The 23034-nt window shown below is 41.9% G+C and overlaps 1 protein-coding gene across 7 annotated transcripts in view; it reads right to left on the bottom strand.

The window, feature by feature from the left end:
- Positions 1-23034, bottom strand: part of mettl21a (methyltransferase 21A, HSPA lysine) — a 67300-nt gene that overhangs the window by 33717 nt on the left and 10549 nt on the right. For 4 of the 7 annotated variants that reach the window (XM_069933894.1, XM_069933893.1, XM_069933892.1 and 1 more), the window contains 2 exons: positions 20977-21088; positions 12955-19293 (listed from right to left, as the gene is read on the bottom strand). In XM_069933894.1, the coding sequence (XP_069789995.1) occupies positions 18899-19293; positions 20977-21088 (507 nt within the window). In that variant the 3' untranslated portion in view covers positions 12955-18898. Of the gene's footprint in view, positions 1-3311; positions 11121-12954; positions 19323-20976; positions 21089-23034 lie in introns of those variants that run through there. The other 3 variants (XM_069933896.1, XM_069933897.1, XM_069933898.1) reach the window with 3 other exon arrangements.

Below are 23034 nucleotides of genomic sequence, written 5' to 3'. Positions count from 1 at the left end.
CATCGTGAAAGGCAATCAGCAATTACATTATCCTTGCCTTTAATATGAGTTATAATTAAATCATATTCCTGTAGGAATTGTACACAGCAAGTGGTCCCTGAGCTGTGCAGATTAGTAAACATTGAAATGCTGCAAATCCAGTTCAAGGGACAATAACTCTTTCTCTATAGAGGAATAATTCTTCTAATGTTTATGGAATTTCTTGGTGAAGTAAGTCACTGGGTGGGCAATATCATCACCAGCATAACTTTGTAATAGCACTGCTCCCACGGTTTCATCACTGGAATCTACTGCTAAAGAAAATGGCTTCTCACAGTCAGGTGACTTAAGCACAGGCTGGTGACATAAAATGATTTTTAGTTTATGAACTGCTTTCTGACAAAATTGTGCAGAAACAAACTTTTCACCCTTCTTCAGAAGGTTAGTTAAGGCAATGGCATATCAGCAGAATTTTTACAGAACTTTCGATAATACCCTACCATTCCCAAACATCTACTAAATGCTTTCCTATCCATGGGAATGGGAAATTCAGAAATCATCTGAACCTTCGCCAAATTGCCTTAACCAACAACACAACCAGGATAAGTCACAGTAGCATGGTCAAATTCACTTTTAGCTAAATTACCAGAAAGGTTGGATTTTAAAAGTTTGTCAAACAATTTCTCTAACTCAGAGATGTGTGCATCACAGGTGTCATAAATACAAGCATCTGTGTTCTCTAAATCTTGAATCACAAAATTAATTCTTCTTTGGAATGTCCCTGGAGCATTTTTCATTCCAAATGGTAGAACATTGTATTCATATAACCCTGAGAAAGTCACAAATGCATACGTTTCCCTACCCGTGTCTGTTAAGGGAACAAACCAATAACCTTTAAATAAGTCCATCTTCGTAAGAAAGTTAGCCTTTACAACCTTGTCCACACAATCATCCACCCTTGGGATAGGATGAGCACCTGTCTTTGTTACCGCATTAACTTTCCTAAAATAAGAGCAAAATCTAACTGTTCCACCTGATGTAAGCACCAGAACACAAAGTGAAAACTAATCTGCAGTAGAATGTCTAATAATATCATTCTTTAACATATATTCAATCTCTTGATCTTCCAGTCTGCACTTTTCAACATTTATTCGATATGGATGTTGTTTGATAGGTTTGGCATCTACAATATCATCATGACACGTTATTGGGGTCCTTTTCGCCACATCTGGAAACAGGTTCCTAAATTTTAGAAGTAGCTGTTATAGGCAACACTTTCCAGGTTCTAGTATTTCCTAATTTCAAACTGTTGTAGCGGTAGCTACGAAGGGGAAACGTGAACAGAAAAACCATGAGCTGGAGTCAGTTCCGTTTCCAACTGATTTATTTCAAAAGCTCACACTGTGCCTTGAGGCGATCATCAAGCCCCACCCCCACGTTGGCTGTGTCGCAATGCGCATGGCCACAAGGGAGCCTGAACTAGGCGACACCATCTTGACGCTGCCGCGCCTGTTACACACGGAGCTGCTTCGCCTGCGTCGCGAGGTGTGCCACTACACTGTGTAATCTCCAAGGAAATGTGACCGATGGTATTCTGAATTACTATCTTATTAATAGAATAAACCAAACTTGGTAGATACAGCTTTATGTCGCTTTAATGCGTTGCTAAAATGGATAAACATTTTGCATAATGATGAATAAACAAAGCATATACTGTATTTAAAGATATAATGATATTCAACTTTAAAGAGATATACAAGATGAAATAAGACGAATTCAAAGAAAATTATCTCGAGTTCACAATCCATTCATAGTTCGTTGAAGAATGAGATGCAAGAGCTAAGTCTGCACAGTAATATCCAAGAGTAAATTACGACGTATTATGTCATAGTCACTATGGTAACTCAACAACAATAGTCTTTCTTAAAGAGACAAGCACAAAATTAACTAAGGATCAAAAACACCTTAACCTTTACAGCTGTTTCATTTGTTCCTTTTCCTGGGGCTGAAGATAACATAACATAACATAACAATTACAGCACGGAAACAGGCCATTAGGCCCTTCTAGTCCGCACCGAACCAAACACCCCTTTCTAATCCCACCTACCTGCACAATGCCCATAACCCTCCATCTTCTTCTCATCCATATACCTGTCCAACCTTTTCTTAAATAATACAATTGACTCCGCCGCCACTATTTCTCCCGGAAGATCATTCCACACAGCTACCACTCTCTGAGTAAAGAAGTTCCCCCTCATGTTACCTCTAAACCTCTGCCCCTTAATTCTTAACTCATGTCCTCTTGTTTTAAACTTTCCTCCTCTTAACGGAAATAGTCTATCCACATCCATTCTGTCTATCCCTTTCATAATCTTAAATACTTCTATCAAATCCCCTCTCAACCTTCTACGCTCCAAAGAATAAAGACCCAATCTGTCCAATCTCTCCCCATACTCCAGATGCTTAAACCCAGGCAACATTCTGGTAAACCTTCTCTGCACTCTCTCCACTCTGTTTATATCCTTCCTATAATTAGGCGACCAGAACTGCACACAGAACTCCAAATTAGGCCGCACCAACGTCTTATACAATCTCAACATCACCTCCCAACTCCTATATTCCATGCAATGATTGATAAAGGCCAGCATACTAAAAGCCTTCTTCACCACCCTATTCACGTGAGTTTCTACCTTCAGGGAACGATGTACCGTCACTCCTAAATCTTTCTGCTCTTCTGTATTTCTCAATGCTCTCCCATTTACCACATATGTCCTATTCTGATTCTTCTTACCAAAATGAAGCACCTCACACTTATCAGCATTAAATTCCATCTGCCATTTTTCAGCCCACTTTTCTAAGCAGCCCAAATCCCTCTGCAATCCTTGAAAACCTTCTTCATTATCCACTATTCCACCTATCTTAGTATCGTCTGCATATTTACTAATCCAATTCACCACCCCATCATCTAGATCATTAATGTATATAACGAACAACAATGGGCCCAATACAGATCCTTGAGGCACACCACTGGTCACCGGCCTCCAACCTGACAGACAATTATCCACTACCACTCTCTGGCCTCTCCCTTTCAGCCAATGTTCAATCCATTTGACTATCTCAAAATTTATACCTAAAGACTGCACCTTCCTAACTAACCTTCCATGTGGTACCTTATCGAAGGCCTTACTGAAGTCCATATAGACAACATCCACTGCGCTACCCTCATCCACATTCCTAGTCACCTCTTCAAAAAATTCAATCAGATTGGTCAAACATGACCTTCCTCCCACAAATCCATGTTGAGTGCTCCTGATCAGACCCTGTCTATCCAGATGTTTATAAGTACTATCTCTAAGAATTTTCTCCATTAATTTACCTACCACAGACGTCAAACTTACAGGCCGATAGTTGCCAGGCTTCCTCCTTGAACCCTTTTTAAATAACGGAACCACATGCGCAATGCGCCAATCCTCCGGCACTATCCCCATATCTAATGACATTTGAAAAATTACCGCCAGAGCCTCTGCTATTTCCTCCTTCACTTCTCTCAATGTCCTGGGGAAGATCCCGTCTGGTCCCGGAGACTTCTCCACCTTTATATTCTTCAAAAGCCTTAAAACTACACCTTTTGTAATCTCTATATTCCCCATATTTACCCAATTTGCTTTTTTTATCCCACATCTCCCAATATCCTTCTCCTTAGTGAATACCGAAGAAAAGAAACTGTTCAATATCTCCCCCATTTCTCTAGGTTCCACACACAGTTTTCCACTCTGATTTTCTAAGGGACCAATTTTGTCTCTAGCTTTCCTCTTACCATTAACATATTTGTAGAACTCTTTTGGATTAGTTTTCACCCTGCTTGCCATAGTTTTCTCGTACCTTCTTTTAGCTTTCCTAAGTATGAGCCAACTTCGCATCCAAATTCTGCAAAATACTCGAATTCGACCGACAAACTGGGACAATGATTTGTTTGAAGTGACCCTCACATTGCCCCTTTGTAAGGTGTTACTTGGCACAAATGTAACCCTCTTGAAAGCTACACTTGGCACAAACATAACCCTGTGGGTTGAAGCATACTCATCTGCTGATTCAGCAGATTTACTCAAGTCCATTTCACTCACAGTCAGGGTATTATTGAGCTATTATGGAATTCTAAGGAGCATCTAACATGCACACAGCAGAACATCAGCTTAAATATAATAGCTTCTAACTTGGACTCATCGCATGGAGTTACTTGGACACAAAGTCAGCAGTGGAGACCTGATTCTAGAAAGTGGAGATTATCTGTGCTGGGAGTATGAAAAAAGGATCAGAACATTGACTACATAGCAACACGGTGGAAATGTTGGGGGTGGAGGAACAGAGAGGTTCAGTACTGGCTGCAGCACGGTCTGGTAGGGGGAACATCAATACCCATGGGGCTAAAACCCTGCAAAAGGACAGCCCAAGACATCACAGGGAAAACCCTTCTCACCATCAAGAACGTCTAAAGGGAGCACTGTTGTCGGAGAGCATGGACCCACGTCACCCGGCACACACTCTGTTCTCACTGCTGCCATCATAAAAGAGGTATAGGTGCACAAGACCCACACCATCAGGTTCAGGAGCAGCTGCTACCCCTCCACCATAGGACTCCTCAACAACAAACCCCTTTTACACAGAGGTTCCACCAAAATGACGTGTGAACGACCCCAGGTTGGGGCATTCAAACTGAATCAAGAAAAGCTGGGTCAGTACAAACGTTTACATCACCATCCGGCATTCAAGGTCAAAAGACCTGCATTCCAGCATTGGCACCCTGTGTAATGTATAATGTCTGTGTTGGGGCAGTGACAGCTTTCAATACACAATAATTGCAGGGGACTTTGAGGTGCATATGCTAGCCATGCACATTTATGGCACACTTCGAATGCAAGCAAATTTGCTGGGAATCATTTTCACTATCAGATCCATGTGAACAACGTTTGAATGCGATCAGAAAAATGTTCAAGAAGGAATTGAATAGAAGCAGGGAGATGTTTAAAGCAGGAAGGCAGGTGGATCTGTGAAGCTGTAGACAGAAACATTTGGCTGTTTTGAGTCATCTTGCGCTGCTATCTGATAGAAGAAAGTGGAGGGGGAGGGGAGGCTTCATGATGTAGAGGGAATAGGAGGTGGAAGCTCGGAGCTCACAAGCCAGGATGAAAATTAGCAAAAGAAAACTTCTGAATGCCATTAGACGTGGAAACCCATGCAGAATATAAATATGACAAAAAAAGGGAAGTCCATGTCGAAAAATGGGAGAGAATAGCCTTTGAAGCTGGGACCTGGTGTGGAGGAGCCTCGAGTTAAAGAAAATGGCTGAGAGAGCGCCCCCTTCCAATGGACGCTCTGTCAGACTGCAGCAGGCAGCCCTGGATCAAGCGGTGGAGGGGAAGAGAGGTCCAGTATTCCCCCCTCCCAGAGCGGGCATCGGAGAGAGCATCCCGGTGGAGCACGGGAGCAGAGCGGCAGTTCTGGCGGGCATGAAGACTGTGGGTTGGGGGAGCGGAGCGCCGTGAAGAGGTGCGCGAGTCAGCGCGTAAAGAAGCTGGGGAGGCCGTTGCCGATCCCGACCTTGAGAAGAGCGGCGCTCACGTGAGTCCCAGTGTGCGGGATCCGAGTGGCAGTCCCAGTGGGTGCGGACGAGTGGAGCACCACGGAGAGCACGGGTCAGCGCGTAAAGAGGTCAGGGGGTGCTGCCACCAGTCCCGACCCTGAGGAAAGTGGCACTTACCTGGGTCCTGATGGTGGGTCTGCCCAAATCCAAGGGGAGCGCGAGTCGGGAGGCATTGGGCAGAGTCAGGCCCGATGTGGAGGAGTTCTGGTAGCAGATCCGGCTGCAGGATGGACGAGGTGGCTTCGAGCAGCGTCAGGGTGGCTGCAAGCAGACCTGCAGTGGAGGGTCTAGCGGTGGATCTTCTGGAGAAGACAGCAGCAGCAGTGACACTAAGGAGTTTGGGGACTGTGTGGGGGGGGGGGTGGTGGGTTGCAATGACCCTGGAGAGGGGAGTCTGCGAAGAGCCTTAGGGCTCAAGAAGAGAACGTTAGTGAGGCAAAACACACAGGGAGGCTCCGAGCCTTCCCCACATGATGTAATACAGGCACCTCCTCTCATGTAGAGCAGTCTATACCTGGCCATGGATAAAAGGGCTGAGGTGATGGGTACAAAGTTGGGTATGGTACCGGGCCCCTCACAGGATCAATGGGAAGGGGATCAGAAGTGGAGGAGATCAGAAGTGGAGGAGAGAGTGAGGAGTAACAGAGGCCACTATTAATAGGATGGGAAGGAAAATTGAATCTTTAATGAAAGGGATCGGATATGAGGAAAGCTAGATTCCCTGGAAGATTTCAGCAGGAGAAACATCAAAATAGTGGGGTTGAAGGAGGGGGCCGAGGGTCAGAACCCCATAAGCTTTTTTCAAACATGGATCCCCAAGGTGCTGGGTGGAGGCGTGCTGGGGGAGAGGGTGGAGGTAGGAAGGGTGCACAGGTCCCTCCTCCCAAAACTGGGTCCTGCACAGATACCACGCTCTGTCTTAGTAAAATTATTACAGGACAGAGGAGATACTGAGGGCAGTGGCAATTGGGATGAAACATAGAGGGGGTCACGTGGAGATAGACGGGAACAAGGTCTCTTTCTACCTCGATATCAGTATGGCACTCTTAAAGCCGAGGAAGGCACTGGAGCCAGTGAAAAGGGCAATTAAACAGAAGAGCCATGAGTGCATACTGAGGTACCCGACCACTCAGATAGTGGGTTTGCCGGGGGAGGTGGTGGAGAGGAAATTTGTTACAGAGCACAGCAAATGGCAGAGGATTTACCCACATGTGGGTAAAAAGAAGAGCCCAAACTGAAATGAGAACTAATCCGAAGGAATATATGGACTCACCATGAATTGTCAGATACTCGGGTGTTTAAATTAAAAGACAGCATGAAAAAAGAAGACAAATGGAAGTAAACGTTATAACTGTAATTTTTTTTGCTTGGGAGTGTGGGAGTTGGATGGAGGAAATGACAGGTGATCTTCTGTGACCATTGTTATGGTCATTTCTGATTGACCCATATCTGGGTAAATGAAGCAGGAGATTTTGCCATATGTCAAGGCTTTGACGAATGGTGAACATCAAAAGCTTTAAATGATGACTATAACAGACTGAAAGAGCTGGTGCTAGTTGAGGAAATTAAAGGTGTGTTTTTAATGATATAAAAGCATATTTGGATGAAAAGGGAGAGGAAACTTGGCAGGAATCTGCTAAATTAGTGGATGAGTATGCTTTAACCCACAAGGTTAAATTTGTGCAAAATGGAACCTTCCAAAAAGGTGATATGGACTATCCACGTAAGTCAGAAAATAAACCAGGAAGTGGTACTAGGAGTAAATATGAAGGGAAGCAAGAAAAGGAAAATCCTTTGAGTCTCCTTTGCCACAATTGAAAGAAATCTGATCATATGGTAAGAGATTGTTCCATGCTGAGGAAAAAGAAAGGAGGGAGTGCTAGATGCCTGTATTCAAAGAGATGAAACATCTAGAAATCAGAAAGGTTCCAGACCTGCTGAAAACATTAGGGATGGATTCAAATAGTTTGTGTCAGAGGGTATGGTTTTGTTAAGGGAGGGTCATCACAAGTTACAGGGAAAATTCTTTGAGACAAGAGGCCACTCAGTCACTCGTGTTGGACAGTGTTTTGGAGTTTGGCAATGAGACTGCCATGGGTGAAATAAATGTTAAATTTTGTGCACAGTATAAGAATTGCCTGCAACTCGTGAACTTGGAGGAATGAGAAGTGAGATTGGACTGTGAACCAAATAACTTTTCTGAACTTACACACACATTACATACACGTACGCTTAGAATTAGAAGGGGGTTAAGTTAGGTTAGTTGTTAAGTTAAAGTGTGATTCTGTTTTAATGTTTAAATATAATTAAAGGCTACTTTTGTTTAAGTAACCATTTGTCTTGGTGAATATCTATTGCTGCTAGGTTTATGGGTCCTCTGGGTCAACAATGTACAATGGAATCTCTGAAATTAATTTCACTGTTGGCGTTTACCACTCTCCTCCAAATGATCAGGTTCTGTGTCTTTCAGAGGCCAATGTGAGGAGAGTTAGGCAAGGCCAACCCGTGGAAAGCTGCTGGACTGGATAACATTCCTGACAGAGTCCTCAGGGGATGTGTGGCTCAGCTAGTGGATGTTCTCACTGACAGCTTTAACATCTCCCTGAAAAGTGCTGTGTTCCCAACATGCTTCAAAGCTGCCAATTACCCCATGCAGAAGTCATCTGTGTCCTGCCTCAATGACTAACCGCCCTGTCGCATTCATGTCCATCATCATGAAGTGCTTCGAGTGCCTCACTGGATCCCTGCAATTCGCATAAGGATCCAACCGCTCCACAGACGATGCTGTTGCCAACGCCCTCTATCTAGCCCTCACCCATCTGGAAAATAAGGACATGCATGTTTGAATACTGTTTATTGACTTCAGCTCGGCATTCAACAAAATCATACCACAGTAACTGATAAGGAAGTCAAGCCTGCTGGGTCTAAACACATCCCTCTGCAACTGGATTCTCGACTTCCTGTTGGGGAGACCTCAAAGAGTCCAAACCGGAAACAGCACCTCCAAGACCCTCACACTGAGCACGGGGCCCTCCCTAGGGCTGCGTGCTGAGTCCACTGCTGTTCACTCTGCTGACACACCACTGTGCAACAAAATACAGCTCGAACCACATCATCAAGTTTCCTGATGACATGACCTTGGTGGGCCTGATCAGTAAGAATGATAGTAAGAATCAGTAAGAGATGAGGTGCAGTTGCTAACAGACGGTGTAGAGCCAACAACCTGCATCTGAACATTAAAACAAAGGAGATGGTTGTTGACTTCTGGAAGGCCCGGGTGGGGTGGGGGGGGGGGGCACAGAACCACACTCTGCTGACCATTGATGGCTCCACCGTTAAGGTCGTCAAGAGTATCAAATTCCTTGGAGCGCACTTGATGAAGAATGTCACCTGTTCCCTTAACATCAGCTCCATGGCCAAAAAAGCCCAGCAGCGCCTCTACTTCCTGTGAAGGCTGAGGAAAGTCCATCTCCACCCTCCAACCTCACTACATTCTACAGAGGATGTATTGAGAGGATCCTGTGCAATTGAATTACCACCTGGTTTGGAAGCTGTACCACCTCGGACCACAAGATCCTGCAGAGGATAGGATGGTGAAGTCAGTAGAAAAGATTATTGGGAGTATGAAGTATGGGAATCTTCCTTCCAACCATGAAGGAAGACTCAGGTGAAAGACAATAAACATTGTGAAGGACTTCACACACCCCTCACATAAACTTCTGCCATCTGGCACTAGGTACCGCATCACTCAGGTCCTTACATCCAGAGTGGGAAAGATTTCCCCCCCCCCCCCCATACCATCTGACTCCTGAATTCCCAGAACATATGTGGATCGTGTACTGTGGACCTTTACTGAATATGTCTTTTAATATTTTTACTTATATATTTATGTTAATCTGCTCCATGGACCTGGAGCAATACATGGTATTAACAACAAATAAAGGTGACTTGAATTATAACTGAGTGATCATGGCTAATCCTGTATTAGTTCCTGTGTTGGAATGTGAAAGGCGTAATTCGTCCAGTAAAACAAATAAAAGTGGCTTCACATTTAAAACTACTTAAAGCTGTGATTATATATTTATGGGAGATACATATTCATGGCAGTGATGTTTCGCGACTGATATTGTGGTGGAAGTGGCAGCACTATCATTCTTCCTTTCAAACTAAATCTAGAGGGGTGTTGATCCTTATTCATCAGAATATTCCTTTCAATGTACATATGGATTCAAATGGACATTTTGTTATTGTTTCAGGGAAATTAGATGATAAAGTGGTGGTGGTTTTCACTAATGTTTATGCTCCCAAAGTTGATGATCCGGGATGTTTTTAAAATTTTTTTTATAACTTACCTGCTGGATTTAAGTTTATAATAATTTATTTTAGGCAGGGATTTCAACTGCTGGTTGGACCCTATCCTAGATTATTCATCTTCTAACCTGGCTGCATTAAGTAAATCAGCTTTGTTAATACATTATTTTCTATCAGATTATGGTATTTCAGATGTCTGGTGTTTTTTAAATCCTACTGACAGAAAGTACTCTTTTTTTCCCAGGTTCATCACACTTATGTAAAGATTATTTTCTTTTTTTTTAACTTTTTAAATGATTTTAATAAAGAACTTATACAAACAAAGAGTACAATTCAATAAGATAGTATGGACCATTACATAAACTAAATAAGATATTCTGTATATCACTAACATACAAAAATTGTAAATCAATCCATAATTTATATTCTAAATAGCATATACGTTTTTTAGGAAAAAAAGCTCTAATAATATTAAAAAAAAGGAAAGAAGAAAATAGTAGAGAAAAGCTCAACCCCCTTACCTTGCCAGATGCCATCGATGACTGATATTAAAAAAAATGAGGGTAAAAAATTTTTCTTTTCCACAATTCCAAGAGTCAGACAATTTAATTACATTGGAGTAAAATCATAAAGTAAGATAGTGAGTCATAAATGACCCCCATAACTTCTGGAATCTTATATCAGAATTATTAATTGAATAATGAATCTTTTCCATCTTCAAACAGAACATGATGAGATGCAAATACTGGTCATGAGTGGGGGGTGGGGGACAGCATCCTTCCATTTAAGTGAAATCACAGGCCTCGCCAAAAATGGCACGACTCTAAAATGGTCTAGATGTTAATATCCCTTATTGCACCCTGAAACTTGCTGCCTTGACTCTGAGGGGTAACCAAGTGAGTGGTGGCATGTTCTGGATTATCAAGTGGGTGCCCTCCTTCCTCAGAGTTTTGCTGATCGATCCACGATACTTCTGGAGGGTTCAGCAGTGAAGCTGCAAGCTCAGTGGACCTTGCACTGCAGAAGGTAAATAAGATGGAGTGAGGTCGACCACAGCACAAGGTCTAGCATGAAGTTGGTTTCTGTCATTTCATTTGGGAAGCAGAGCCTCTGGCCTAAGTCTCCCGCAATCTTCCAATCACATTCCCCGCCGAGACGCCAACTTGACTCTCACCTTCCCGCACAAATGCTATATAGATAGATAATCCAATTGTTAAATATTTTATGAGAATTTGGGCAGTTTAAAAAATATTTTGCATTTCATAATTTCTCTCTTTCAAACCCTATTGTATCCAAACATTTTTTTCAATCTTCTTTACATGATGCTATTTTTCAGAGATGGTATAAAGAGGGGATCCAAAGCTTTAAGGATCTGTTCACTGATGGATATTTTGCATCATTCCAGCAGCTTTATGCTAAATTTAACCTGCCAAAAACTCGCTTTTTTTAAGATATTTGGAAGTCTGGCATTTTCTGATTTAACTTATTTACGAGAAATTGTCATGTTTAAATCAGACTTTGTTGCTTAAAATTAACAATGCTTGGGAACGGGATTTAAATTGCATGTGGATTGGGACAGTTGATTAATAGCTCTTCATTATGTGCTTGTCATGGTTTATTACAATTCAAAGTGGTACACAGACCATATTTGTCTAAGGCTAAATTGTCTCATTTTTATTCCGATGAGTCCCTGCTGTGACAGGTGTAAGAGTGGAGACTTGTCATTAATTCATATGTTCTGGACTTGTCCTAGTCTACAAAAATACTGGAGAGAGGTTTTTCATATTCTATCAAAAACAAAATTAATAAGAGATTTAATAGCCATCCCTTTGGCTCTCTTCGGGACAGTGGGAGGGAATGATTCTCCTGTCTCTGCTTCAGAGTCATGCTACCTCTTTTGGTGAGACATGCGATTTGACTTACCTACTCATGATCAGTGGTTGCGTGACCTCCTGTCCTGTTTGAACATGGAAGATTCATTATTCATTTAATAATGGGAGTAATTTCTGATTCACTTTCTTACGTTATAATTTCATTCCAATGTAATTAAATTGTCTGACTCGCACCTTTTCCATTTTCACATTTTTAAAAATCACTTTTCTTTTATTACCAATTATACCTGGCAGGGGGTTTGAGTTTTTCTCCATTTTATTTCCTTTTTTTCTTTATACTTTTTGTTAGTTGCTCCTTTTTCATATAAAAATATAGAATACAAATTATGAATATGATTTACAACTTATGTATATTTTTGATAGACTGAATGTTTTATTAATTTTGTGTAACTATCCTTATCATTTTATCAAACTATTATTCGTATGTTCTTTAATAAAATCAATAAAAATATATTTTTAAAAAAGGTTATAAAACCTATTCCCGCTTTTGGCGAACACTTTTCTAAAGTTATTGTGGATTGTATTGGCCTATCGCCCAAGACAATAGCTGGGAATTAGTATTTGTTAACTGTCATGTGTACAGCCTCCAGGTTTCCAGAAGCAATACCACTTATTAAAGCTTATTAAAGCTAAAGCTGTGTCAAGAGCCCTTGTGAAATTTTTCACTTTAGTCGGTTTGCCTAAAGAGATACAATCAGACCAGGGAAGTAATTTCACATGAGGGTTGTTTCAACAGATAGTTTATGAATTGGGAGCTAAACAGATCTTATCATCTGCATATCATCCTGAATATCAAGGGGCCTTGGAAAGGATCCATTCGACCCTCAAAACCATGATGTGGACCTATTGTTTTGAGAATGAGAAGGACTGGGATAAGGGGGTCGATTTGCTTTTGTTTGCAGTGAAAGAGATCTGTATAGGAATCATTAGGCTTTAGCTCTTTTGACCTGGTATTTGGACATCAAGTTAGAGGACCTTAGTGTTGTTGAAAGAACAATGGGTTAACAAGGATGTGCAGTTGAATTTGTTGGATTACGTTTAAAAGTTTAAAGATCATTTGCAGAAAGTCTAAAATAGCTGAAGAGAATTTGAAAATGGCTCAAAGTAAAATGAAAGTCTGGTATGATTAAGAAGGCTTGAGCGAGAATTTTTAATCCAGGGATAAAGTGTTAATCTGTTCCCAACAAATTCAAATCCCCTTAGGGGTAAATTTTCAGGCCCGTGTGAGATAGACTCCAAGGTGAATGAAATTAACTACCTCGTTAAAACACCTGGAAATTATAGACCTGTGCGTCTGATGTCTGTGGTGGGTAAGTTGATAGAAAGTGTTCTGAGGGATGGCATTTACAAATATTTGGAAGAACAGGGATTGATAGGTAGTAGTCAGCATGGTTTTGTCAGGGGTAGATCATGCTTAACAAACCTTATAGAGTTTTTCGAGGGGGTTACAAAAAAGATTGATGAAGGGAAGGCTGTGGATGTTGTCTATTTAGACTTTAGTAAAGCTTTTGACAAAGTTCCCCACAGGAGGTTAGGAAAAAAGGTGGAGGCATTAGGTATAAATAAGGAGGTAGCGAAATGGATTCAGCAATGGTTGGATGGGAGGTGTCAGAGAGTACTGGTAGAAAATTGTTTGTCAAATTGGAGGCCGGTGACTAGTGGAGTTCCTCAGGGATCGGTCCTGGGTCCACTATTGTTTGTTATATATATTAACGATCTGGAAGGGGCAGTGAATTGGATAAGTAAGTTTGCAGATGATATAAAGATTGGTGGTATTGTGGACAGTGAGGAAGATTACCGTAGCTTAAAAAGAGATATAGGAAAGCTAGAGGAGTGGGCTGAGAAATGGCTGATGAAATTTAATACGGATAAGTGTAAAGTGTTGCATTTTGGAAAGGCAAATCTAAATAGGTCATATATATTGAATGATAGAGAATTGAGGAGTGCAGAGCAACAAAGGGATTTAGGAGTTATGGTAAATAGTACCCTCAAAGTTGATACTCAGGTAGATGGTGTGTGAAGAAAGCATTTGGAATGTTGGCCTTCATAAATCGGAGTATTGAATTCAAGAGTTGGGATGTTATGATGAAATTGTACAAGGCATTGGTGAGGCCAAATTTGGAATACTGTGTGCAGTTATGGTCACCAAATTATAGGAAAGATATAAACAAAATAGAGAGAGTGCAGAGAAGGTTCACGAGAATGTTGACAGGATGTCAGGGTTTGAGTTACAGAGAAAGATTGAGCAGCCTGGGGCTTTTTTCTCTAGAGCGTAGAAGATTGAGGGGAGATTTGATGGAGGTGTTCAAGATTTTAAAAGGGACAGAGAGAGTCAACGTGGATAGGCTTTTTCGATTAAGAGTGGGGGATATTCAAACCAGAGGCCATGGTTTGAGATTGCAGGGGGAAAATTATAAGGGGAACATGAGGGGAAATTTCTTCATGCAAAGAGTGGTTGGGATGTGGAATAAGCTTCCGGCAGAGGTGGTTGAAGCAAGGACATTATTTACATTTAAGCAAAGACTGGATAATTACATGGAGGGGAGAGGATTGGAGGGGTATGGACCAGGTGGTGGTCAGGGGGACTAGGAGGGTGGAGATTTGTTCCGGCATGGACTAGTAGGGCCAAACTGACCTGTTTTATGCTGTATATGGTTATATTGTTACCTGTTCGGAGACGTAAAATGCAGTTGCCACATTAACATAAAACCTTATTTTGAGAACTTGGGTCTTAGCAAGGAACAGCCTTAACCAGAGGTGTTGGTTATTGATAAAACTGAGGAGTTAAGGGATCACGAGATTATACAAGCTGACTCTTATGAGAGTCACTTCAAACAAAACATTGTCTCAGTTCATCTGTCTAATTCGAGTATTTTGCAGAATTTGCATGATAAGTTGATTCATCTTCATCCCCAGGAAAAGGAAGAGCTACTTCTAAAATTTAGGAACCTGTTTCCAGATGTGCCCAAGAGAACCCCAATAACTTGTCATGATGTTGATGTTGCAGTTGCCAAACCTATCAAATCACATCCATGTCAAATGAATGTTGAAAAATGCAAACTGGTTGATTAAGAGATTGAATATATGTTAAATGATATTATTAGACTTTATACCACAGCTTGGAGTTCACCTTGTGTCCTGGTGCCCAAATCAGATGGGACAGTTAGATTTTGCACTGATTATAGAAAAGTTAATGCAGTAACAAAGACAGATCCCCTAGGGTGGATGATTTGTGTGGACAAGTTTGGAAAGGCTAAGTTTCTTACAAAGATGGACATTAAAAGGTTACTGTTGTTCCTTAACAGAGAGAGGTAGGGAAATGTCTGCATTCATAACCTTGTCAGAGTTATATGAATATGTTTTACCATTTGGAACAAAAAATGCTCCAAGGACATTCTAAAGAAGGATTAATTCTGTGATTCAAGGTTTAGAGAACATGGATGCTTATATTGATGATTTGGTTATAGGGAATGTGAGCTGGGAAGCACATATCTCTGAGTTAGAGAAATTGTTTGACAAACTTTTAAAAGCCAACCTTACTGTTAATTTAGCTAAAAGTAAATGTGGCCATGCTACTGTGATTTATCTTGCTTATGTTGTTGGTCGGGGCATATTAGCACCTGTTCAGGTGAAAGTTCAGGCAATTTCTGAATTTCCCATCCCCAAGGGTAAGAAAGCTGTTAGCAGATTTTTGGGAATGATGGGGTATTATAGAAAGTTTTGTAAAACTCTTGCTGACATTGCTCTTCCTTTAACTAACCTTCCGAAGAAGGGTGAAAAGTTTTTCTGGACAGAAATTTGTTAGGAAGCATTTGACAAACTGAAAGTGATTTTATGTCACCAGCCTGTGTTTATGTCACCTGACCTTGAGAAGCTATTTTCTTTAGCAGTAGATGCTAGTGATGAAGCTGCTGGAGCAGTGCTATTACAAAGGAATGCTGGTGATGATATTGACCACTTATCCAAGAAATCCAATGAACATCAAAAGAATTATTCTACTATAGAGAAAGAATGATTGTCCCTTGTATTGGCTTTGCAGCATTTCAATGTTAACATCTGCACAACTAGAGGACCACTTGTTGTGAATACTATTATCCTTTAGTGTTTTTGAGGGTAAAATGAAAAACAAAAATAGACAATTGTTAAACTGGAGATTAATTCTGCAAGAATATGATTTAATGATAACTCATATTAAAGACAAGGTTAATGTCATTGCTAATTGCCTTTCAAGATATTACATTTGCAATGTTGCTGAAAATGATATATTTATCTATTATATCATAGGGTGTTTTTAAAAAAATTGTAGGTTACAGTTCAAATTCTGTTTTTAAAAGCTCAACAAGTTTCAATTTTTTACTGAGTGTTTCTTTGGAGGTTGGAGCAGATTTCATGACATTTTACAGTCTCAGAATCACCTTGAATCCAAAACCATAAACAGTTACTGCAATTAACTAAAAATGCGAAACAATGAATCAAGGGAAGACATCTGGTGAGAAAGAAGTCACATGCTCATGAGCCATGTTTTTGGGAAATCGAAACAGAAACAGATTTTTAGTATTGATCAAGCAAGTAATGTGATTGAGACACTTGAAGAAGCAAGAATGATTAAGAAGTTAACTAGAGATCTGCAAGAGTCAGAAATGAAGTGACTTTGTGTGGACACTTCTGCTGTTTTTCCTTGTCAGGGGAAAACGGTGATCTGCTGTGACCTGTGTAATAGCTATTTCCAATTGACCTATATCTTGGTAAAAGAAACAGAATAATTACTTCAATAGATCATAACCATTCTGTTGGTCATTTCATCTGACCCTTGCCTGGGTGTTTGGAAGATCATGCAAGTCACACGTTTAGTTTCCCCTATGCAAGGAAAAGGGGAGTTGTGACAATTATATGAAACATTTCTCTGGAACCAATACAACAAGGTTTCGTGAGTTTTGAGCAGTCTAATCTACTTCACAATTACCTCTGAACATCAGTTTAAAGCAGAGGTTCTCCAACATCATGACAAGTTATTGGGAAATATCTGAAAACAGGTTCCTAAATTTTATATCCCTATGCCTTCGGTGCTCTGTGATTAGTAAGGGATTGCTTAAGGTGGGATGTGGGTGAAAAGAATCATATCTAATTGACTCGTTATGGGCAGTTTCATAACACCGAAGGAAATGGGCCCATGACAATGGTTCTCAAGCAAAATATTTCACTAACAATTGGGTCGAGAGCAGTGGTTCTCAACCTTCCCTTCCCATGCCACCTTAAGCAATCCCTTACTAATCACAGAGCATTGGTGGTATGTGAGTTTAGGGGGTGAATTTGAAAACCACAGGTTGTGAGCTTCAACACAGGATTTCTAAGACAGAACTTTGAAATGACTTTCCAGAATTGTGCCTAAGCTGTAATGGTCTGGGTATCTCTCACACTCACACACTCTCTCTCTCTCTCACTCACTCACACACACAGTGTTGCTCCATGACACCCAGTTTCTCCAATGTACAGAGCACAAAAACAGCACCAGATGCAGCAGACGACCCCTGCAGATTCCCAGGTGAAACGTTGCTTCACTTGGAAGGAGTTTTTGGGGCCCCGAATGGTGGTGAGGGAGGAGGTGTGGGCACATGGAGCATCTCCTGCAATCATAGGAGTAGGTGCCAAGGGGACAATTGGTGGGGAAGGAGTGAACAAGGGAGTCATGGAGGAAGCAGACTTTGTGGAAGGTGGAGAAGGGAGGAGAGGGGAATGTGAGCCTGGTGGTGGGCTTTGGAATTCTTCATTATATCCTGATGTGAGAGGGTTGTGCAGGTTCTCTGGAACCAAGGGGGGGTTAAATCACAAAGACATTACGCAAAACAGGCTTGTAAACCCTTAAGAACAGTAGGTTAATGGATGATCTAATCAAGGCTTTTAAGATGATTAAAGGATTTGATGAAGTGGCTGGAGCTGAGTTATTTCCTGTGATGAGGTGGGAAGTTCATGACAAGGGCAAAGGACACTGAGGAAGGAGGTCAGAAAGTGCTTCAAACAATGGATAGTGGAAATCAGCAACACCACCATGCCACCGAAATGGGTGACGGAAGGTTGATGCATTCAGATGGTTGGAATTTTCCAACCATCAACCCTGTCGATTCTGAAAATACTGGAGATACTGGAACAACTGACTGAAATGAATCAAATCAGAAGTCGGTTACAGAAGGCCAGTCGTCTTATGTGGAGAAAGAAGTGGAGTTACTATTTCAGGGTGCTGATCTGTCATCAGGACCGCTGAAAGCCCTGAAATGTTCCCTCTGCATAAATGATGCCTGATGTGTTGAGGATCTCCAGATTTTAAGGTTTTCTCTGGTTTCTGGGGTAATAAAACCCAGAATGAGGAAACATTGAAATGTACGTGAAAATCACGTCAATCTTCTATCGAGAACATCCTGGTCGGCTACACCACAGGGTGGTACGGTTGCAGTAAAGACATGGATCAGAGATCAATCCACAGGGCTTTAAGAGCAGCAGAGAGGATCACCAGGATCTCCCTCTCCCCCCAACCCCCCCGCCCACCACATTGATGTGATCTCCCGGGATCATTATCTGATAATTGAGGACTTAAAGCAGGTGCTGATGTTAAGACCTCTCTCCACCCCGCACACAACATCTTTCAGCTACTCCCGTCGGGGAAGACATACAGGAGTTTCAGAGCCAGCATCACCAGGTTGAGGAACAACTTCTTCCCATTGTCCGTGAGGATGCTGAACGACCAAAAGAACTGCTCATACTGACCACCCAAGACTCTCATATTCACAAAACAATATATATGAATACTTGTCTTGAAAATGTATTGTTTGTATGTGTGTTGTTTGCATGTGTGTCTGCATGTTTTGCACCGAGGACTGGAGAAAGTTGTTTCATCAGGTTGTACTAAAGGTTTGCACTGTGATGCTGCCGCTAAATGACATATTCATTACAATAAATTCTGATTCTGACTTATGTAACTGGATGACAATAAACTTGACTAGCAGAACAGGTTGGTGCAGTGGAATGGTTTCTTCCTGTTCCTCTGCAGACCTAAATAATACTTGCAATGACATACACTTCCTTAGAGTTCTTCCTTCATCTTTTTCTGTGCCTTGTAAATGTGGACATCTCTCTTGCTGTCGTAATGGACTCTCTCCACTGTGAAGTGACCTCCGAGCATCTTCAGAAAGTGGTTGTCCCGCTGGTACCTGATACGGCAGGACAACAGGACGGTAGTCCACTCCGAGCTGAGGTATTCCAGAGTCTCCAGTAGGGCTGGAAATGTCTCCTCCAGATAAACCACATCAGCCCCCAGGATGAGGTCATAGCTGGCAGCCTCAAACTGACAGAGGTTTGTCCCCCAGGTCAATTCCCTGACTTGTGCCCTGCTCCCTGAGCCATGGGGGATGTTATCTCGGACGTTGGACTCCAGAAACTGTAGAGCCACCGCCCTGTCAGTGATTGTGACATCGGCACCTGGTTTAAGTCCAACAAGGAAAAAAAAACTTTATTTTACATGATTGATAAGGAAATTAAAGACTTCTTTTATTGCAAGTAAACATCATCAATCCAGCAGCCTGCATTTTACTTTAGGTTTAACAAGACTCATAGAAATAGAAAAGGCAGCAATTAGTTTCAGAAGGTGAGCAAACAGCATGCAAGAGGCTGGAGTGCAGTGTTTGAGAGACTACTGCAGAGTCAGATGCCATCTAGGTCATGTTTTTCAGCATTCAATTCCTGGCCTATATTTATCCCTTAATTACTAACTCAATACTGTTGGTGGGATCTTCAAATTTAGACATTTAGCACTGTTACAAGCCCTTCCAGCCCAGGACCCCATGCTGCCTGAATATACCCAATTAACTTACAATTCCTGTACATTTTGAAGGAATCTGGAGCACCCAGAGGAAACCCATGCAGACACAGGGAGAACATACAAACTCCTTACAAGGGAGTGCTGGATTCAAACCTGGGCTGTTACAGTGTTGTGCTAACCGTGCCATTGGGCATGTATTGGCTTCCTCCTTAATGGTTACACTTAAACCACCACCAGGGGGTAATTGAGGAGGTCTTGAGATGGTTAATGTTCTGAGAAGTACAAGGCTTGTATTTGTAATTTTTTTAAAAATTGCCCACACTAGATCATATGAATTAGGAGCAGGGACTTAGCTCTTTGAGCATGCTCTGTCCTTTAATAAGTTCATGGTTGGTCTGATAAGGAGTAATGAAATGTTAAGACAGGAGAAGTCGGGCACCAGTCCACTCCATCGAGGACATCGACATGAGGTGGTGTCTTAAAAAAGCAGCCTCTATCCTGAAAGACGCCCACCACCTAGGCCGTGCCCAGTTCATTCTGCTACCATGGGGGAAAAGGTACAGGAGCCTAAAGACAAGCACTCAGTGGCACAAGGACAGCTTCTTCCCCGCTGCCATCAGATTCCTGAATGATCAATGAACCAAAGACACCGCACTATTATATATTTTTTGCAGTAATGTTGTAAGATGGTTATAATAAGTGTTTGCCCTGTAATGCTGCCGCAAAAACATCGAATTTCATGAATTGTTCATGACAATAAACTCTGATTCTGATTGTGATTTGACCCTTTGCGTCTGCTCAGAGATTCATCAAAATTACATCTTGTCTTCTGCAACATTTTCCTGTATTGTGCCCATACCCCTTTCACACCCCGAATGTACTCAGCGAATGACTCAACGATACCTGCAAAGCCTCCTGTTTCTCCCTCCTAAAGATTCACCACCCTTTGCATATTGATTGTAACCTCAACAGCTATTTCCACTTTTACTCCCTTGTTGTGATCTTGTCTAAATGTTTACCCACTTAATGTTTAGCAGGTCAGTCAGGATTTGTGGAGAGAAAATTTGATGTGCTCTGATGAAAGACCTTAAGCATCAGCTCAGTTTTTCTTTCTCCCACTGAGTATTCGCAGCACTTTTTATTTATTTCTGATTTTCAACATGGACAGACAAGATTAAACCCAATGCTCTTTCACTCTTCACCCTACCACTCAACTCCCTCAGCCTTGTTATATGTCAAACAAATAAATGAGGGAGCAATACAACGGAACAAGCTTTCTATTGGTTGACAGATACATCCTAACGTGTCAAGTGGTTCCAGTAATGTGGAAGGCTCACACCTACCTAGAAGCGAGGCAACTATTCCAACCAATCCAGTTCCTGCTCCCAACTCGATCACAGTGCGGTTTCGGAGCTGGACTGTTCCCAGTTCAAGATACGTGCAAAGTATTATGGCCTGTAACACAAAATATATTTTTTAAAATCCTTATCCTCAGTTGTTGTATATTAAGTGCTATAATTACATCAATTCCTTTTTTAAAAAAGTAGTTTTTCTTTGTACTTGAAATGCATTTTCATTTGCTTTAGTGATTTCAGAATCCAGTCCCTTCTCACCTCCATCCAGAACACTGCTCTCCACCTTTTTGAAACATAGAAACATAGAAGATAGGAGCAGGAGTAGGTCATTCGACCCTTCGAGCCTGCTCCGCCATTCATCGAGATCACGGGTGATCTTAAAGTTCAGTACCCCGTCCCCGCCTTCTCTCCGTAACCTTTAATACCCTTATACTGAAGAAATATATCTAATTCCCTCTTAAATATATTTAATGAACCTGTCTCTACTGCCCTCTGTGGCAATGAATTCCACAGATTCACCACCCTCTGGGTAAAGAAATTCCTCCTCATCTCGGTCCTAAATGGTTTGCCTATTATCCTCAAACCATGGCCCCGGGTTCTGGATTTTCCCATCATTGGAAACATCCCATCTGCATCCATTCTCTCCAGTCCTGCCAGAATTTTATATGTCTCTATGAGATCCCCTCACAATCTTCCAAACTCCAGCGAGTACAATTCCAATTTGCGCAATCTTTCCTCATAAGTCATTCCTGCCATTCCTGGTATCAGCCTGGTGAATCGCCTCTGCACTCCCTCCATTGCAAGAACATCCTTCCTTAGATAAGGTGACCAAAACTGCACACAATACTCCAGGTGTGGTCTCACCAAGGCCCTGTACAGCTGCAGTAAGGTATCCTTGTTCCTATACTCAAACCCTCTTGATATGAAGGCCAACATACCATTTGCCTTTTTAACCACCTGCTGTACCTGCATGTTCACCTTCAGAGACTGGTGTACAAGTACCCCATGGTCTCTCTGCACTTCCCCATCTCTTAATCTATTGCCATTCAAATAGTAATCTGCCCTCCGGTTTGTATTACCAAAGTGGATAACCTCACATTTATTCACATTGTAGTGCATTTGCCATGTATCTGCCTAGTCCCTCAATTTATCCAAATCACACTGGCGCTTCCTGACCCCCTCTTCCGTGCACACCACCCCTTCTAGCTTAGTGTCATCTGCAAATTTGGAGATATTACATCCAATCCCCTCATCCAGATCATTAATGTAAATTGTGAACAGCTGGGGTCCCAGTACAGATCCCTGTGGCTCCCCATTGGTCACCGCCTGCCACTCAGAAAACGACCCATTTATCCCAACTCTCTGTCTTCTACCTGCCAGCCAGTTCTCAATCCACATCAATACTTTGCCCCCAATCCTATGAGCCTTGATTTTGTAAGCCAGTCGTTTATGCGGGACCTTATCGAAGGCCTTTTGGAAGTCCAGGTACACCACATCCACTGGCTTTCCCCCATCTATTTTACCTGTCACCATCTCAAAGAATTCCAAATGATTTGCCAAGCATGATTTACCTTTTGTAAATCCATGTTGACTCCGTCCGATCCCTTTTCTGCTAGTCATATGCTCCGCTATTACATCCTTAATAATGGATTCCATCATTTTGCCCACTACTGATGTAAGGCTCACCGGCCTATAATTCCCTGCTTTTTCTCTACCCCCCTTTTTAAATAGTGGGGTAACATTAGCTACCCTCCAATCCATGGGTACTGATCCTGAGTCTATCGAGTTCTGGAAAATAATTCTTAAAGCATCTGCTATCTGAATGGCCACTGAAGGATTGAGATTCTCCGGTCCCCACCGCCTGGTGTTCAGCATGGATATGCAATCCTATTAACCACCAGGAAGGCCTCAGGGCTCTCCTGATAAATGGTCTCAAACCAAGACATTGACCATTTCCACCTACAGGCTGCCTGAACTGCCAAGTTCATCTGGCAGCTCATGGCTTGCTCAAAATTCAGGGTTTAATTGGCTTTGCTGATAATTCTC

Source organism: Narcine bancroftii, chromosome 4 (genome assembly GCF_036971445.1).
Source record: "Narcine bancroftii isolate sNarBan1 chromosome 4, sNarBan1.hap1, whole genome shotgun sequence".
NCBI lineage: Eukaryota > Metazoa > Chordata > Chondrichthyes > Torpediniformes > Narcinidae > Narcine > Narcine bancroftii.
Note: the sequence above shows the minus strand (reverse complement) of the source record. Positions and strands in the feature narration are given on the sequence as shown.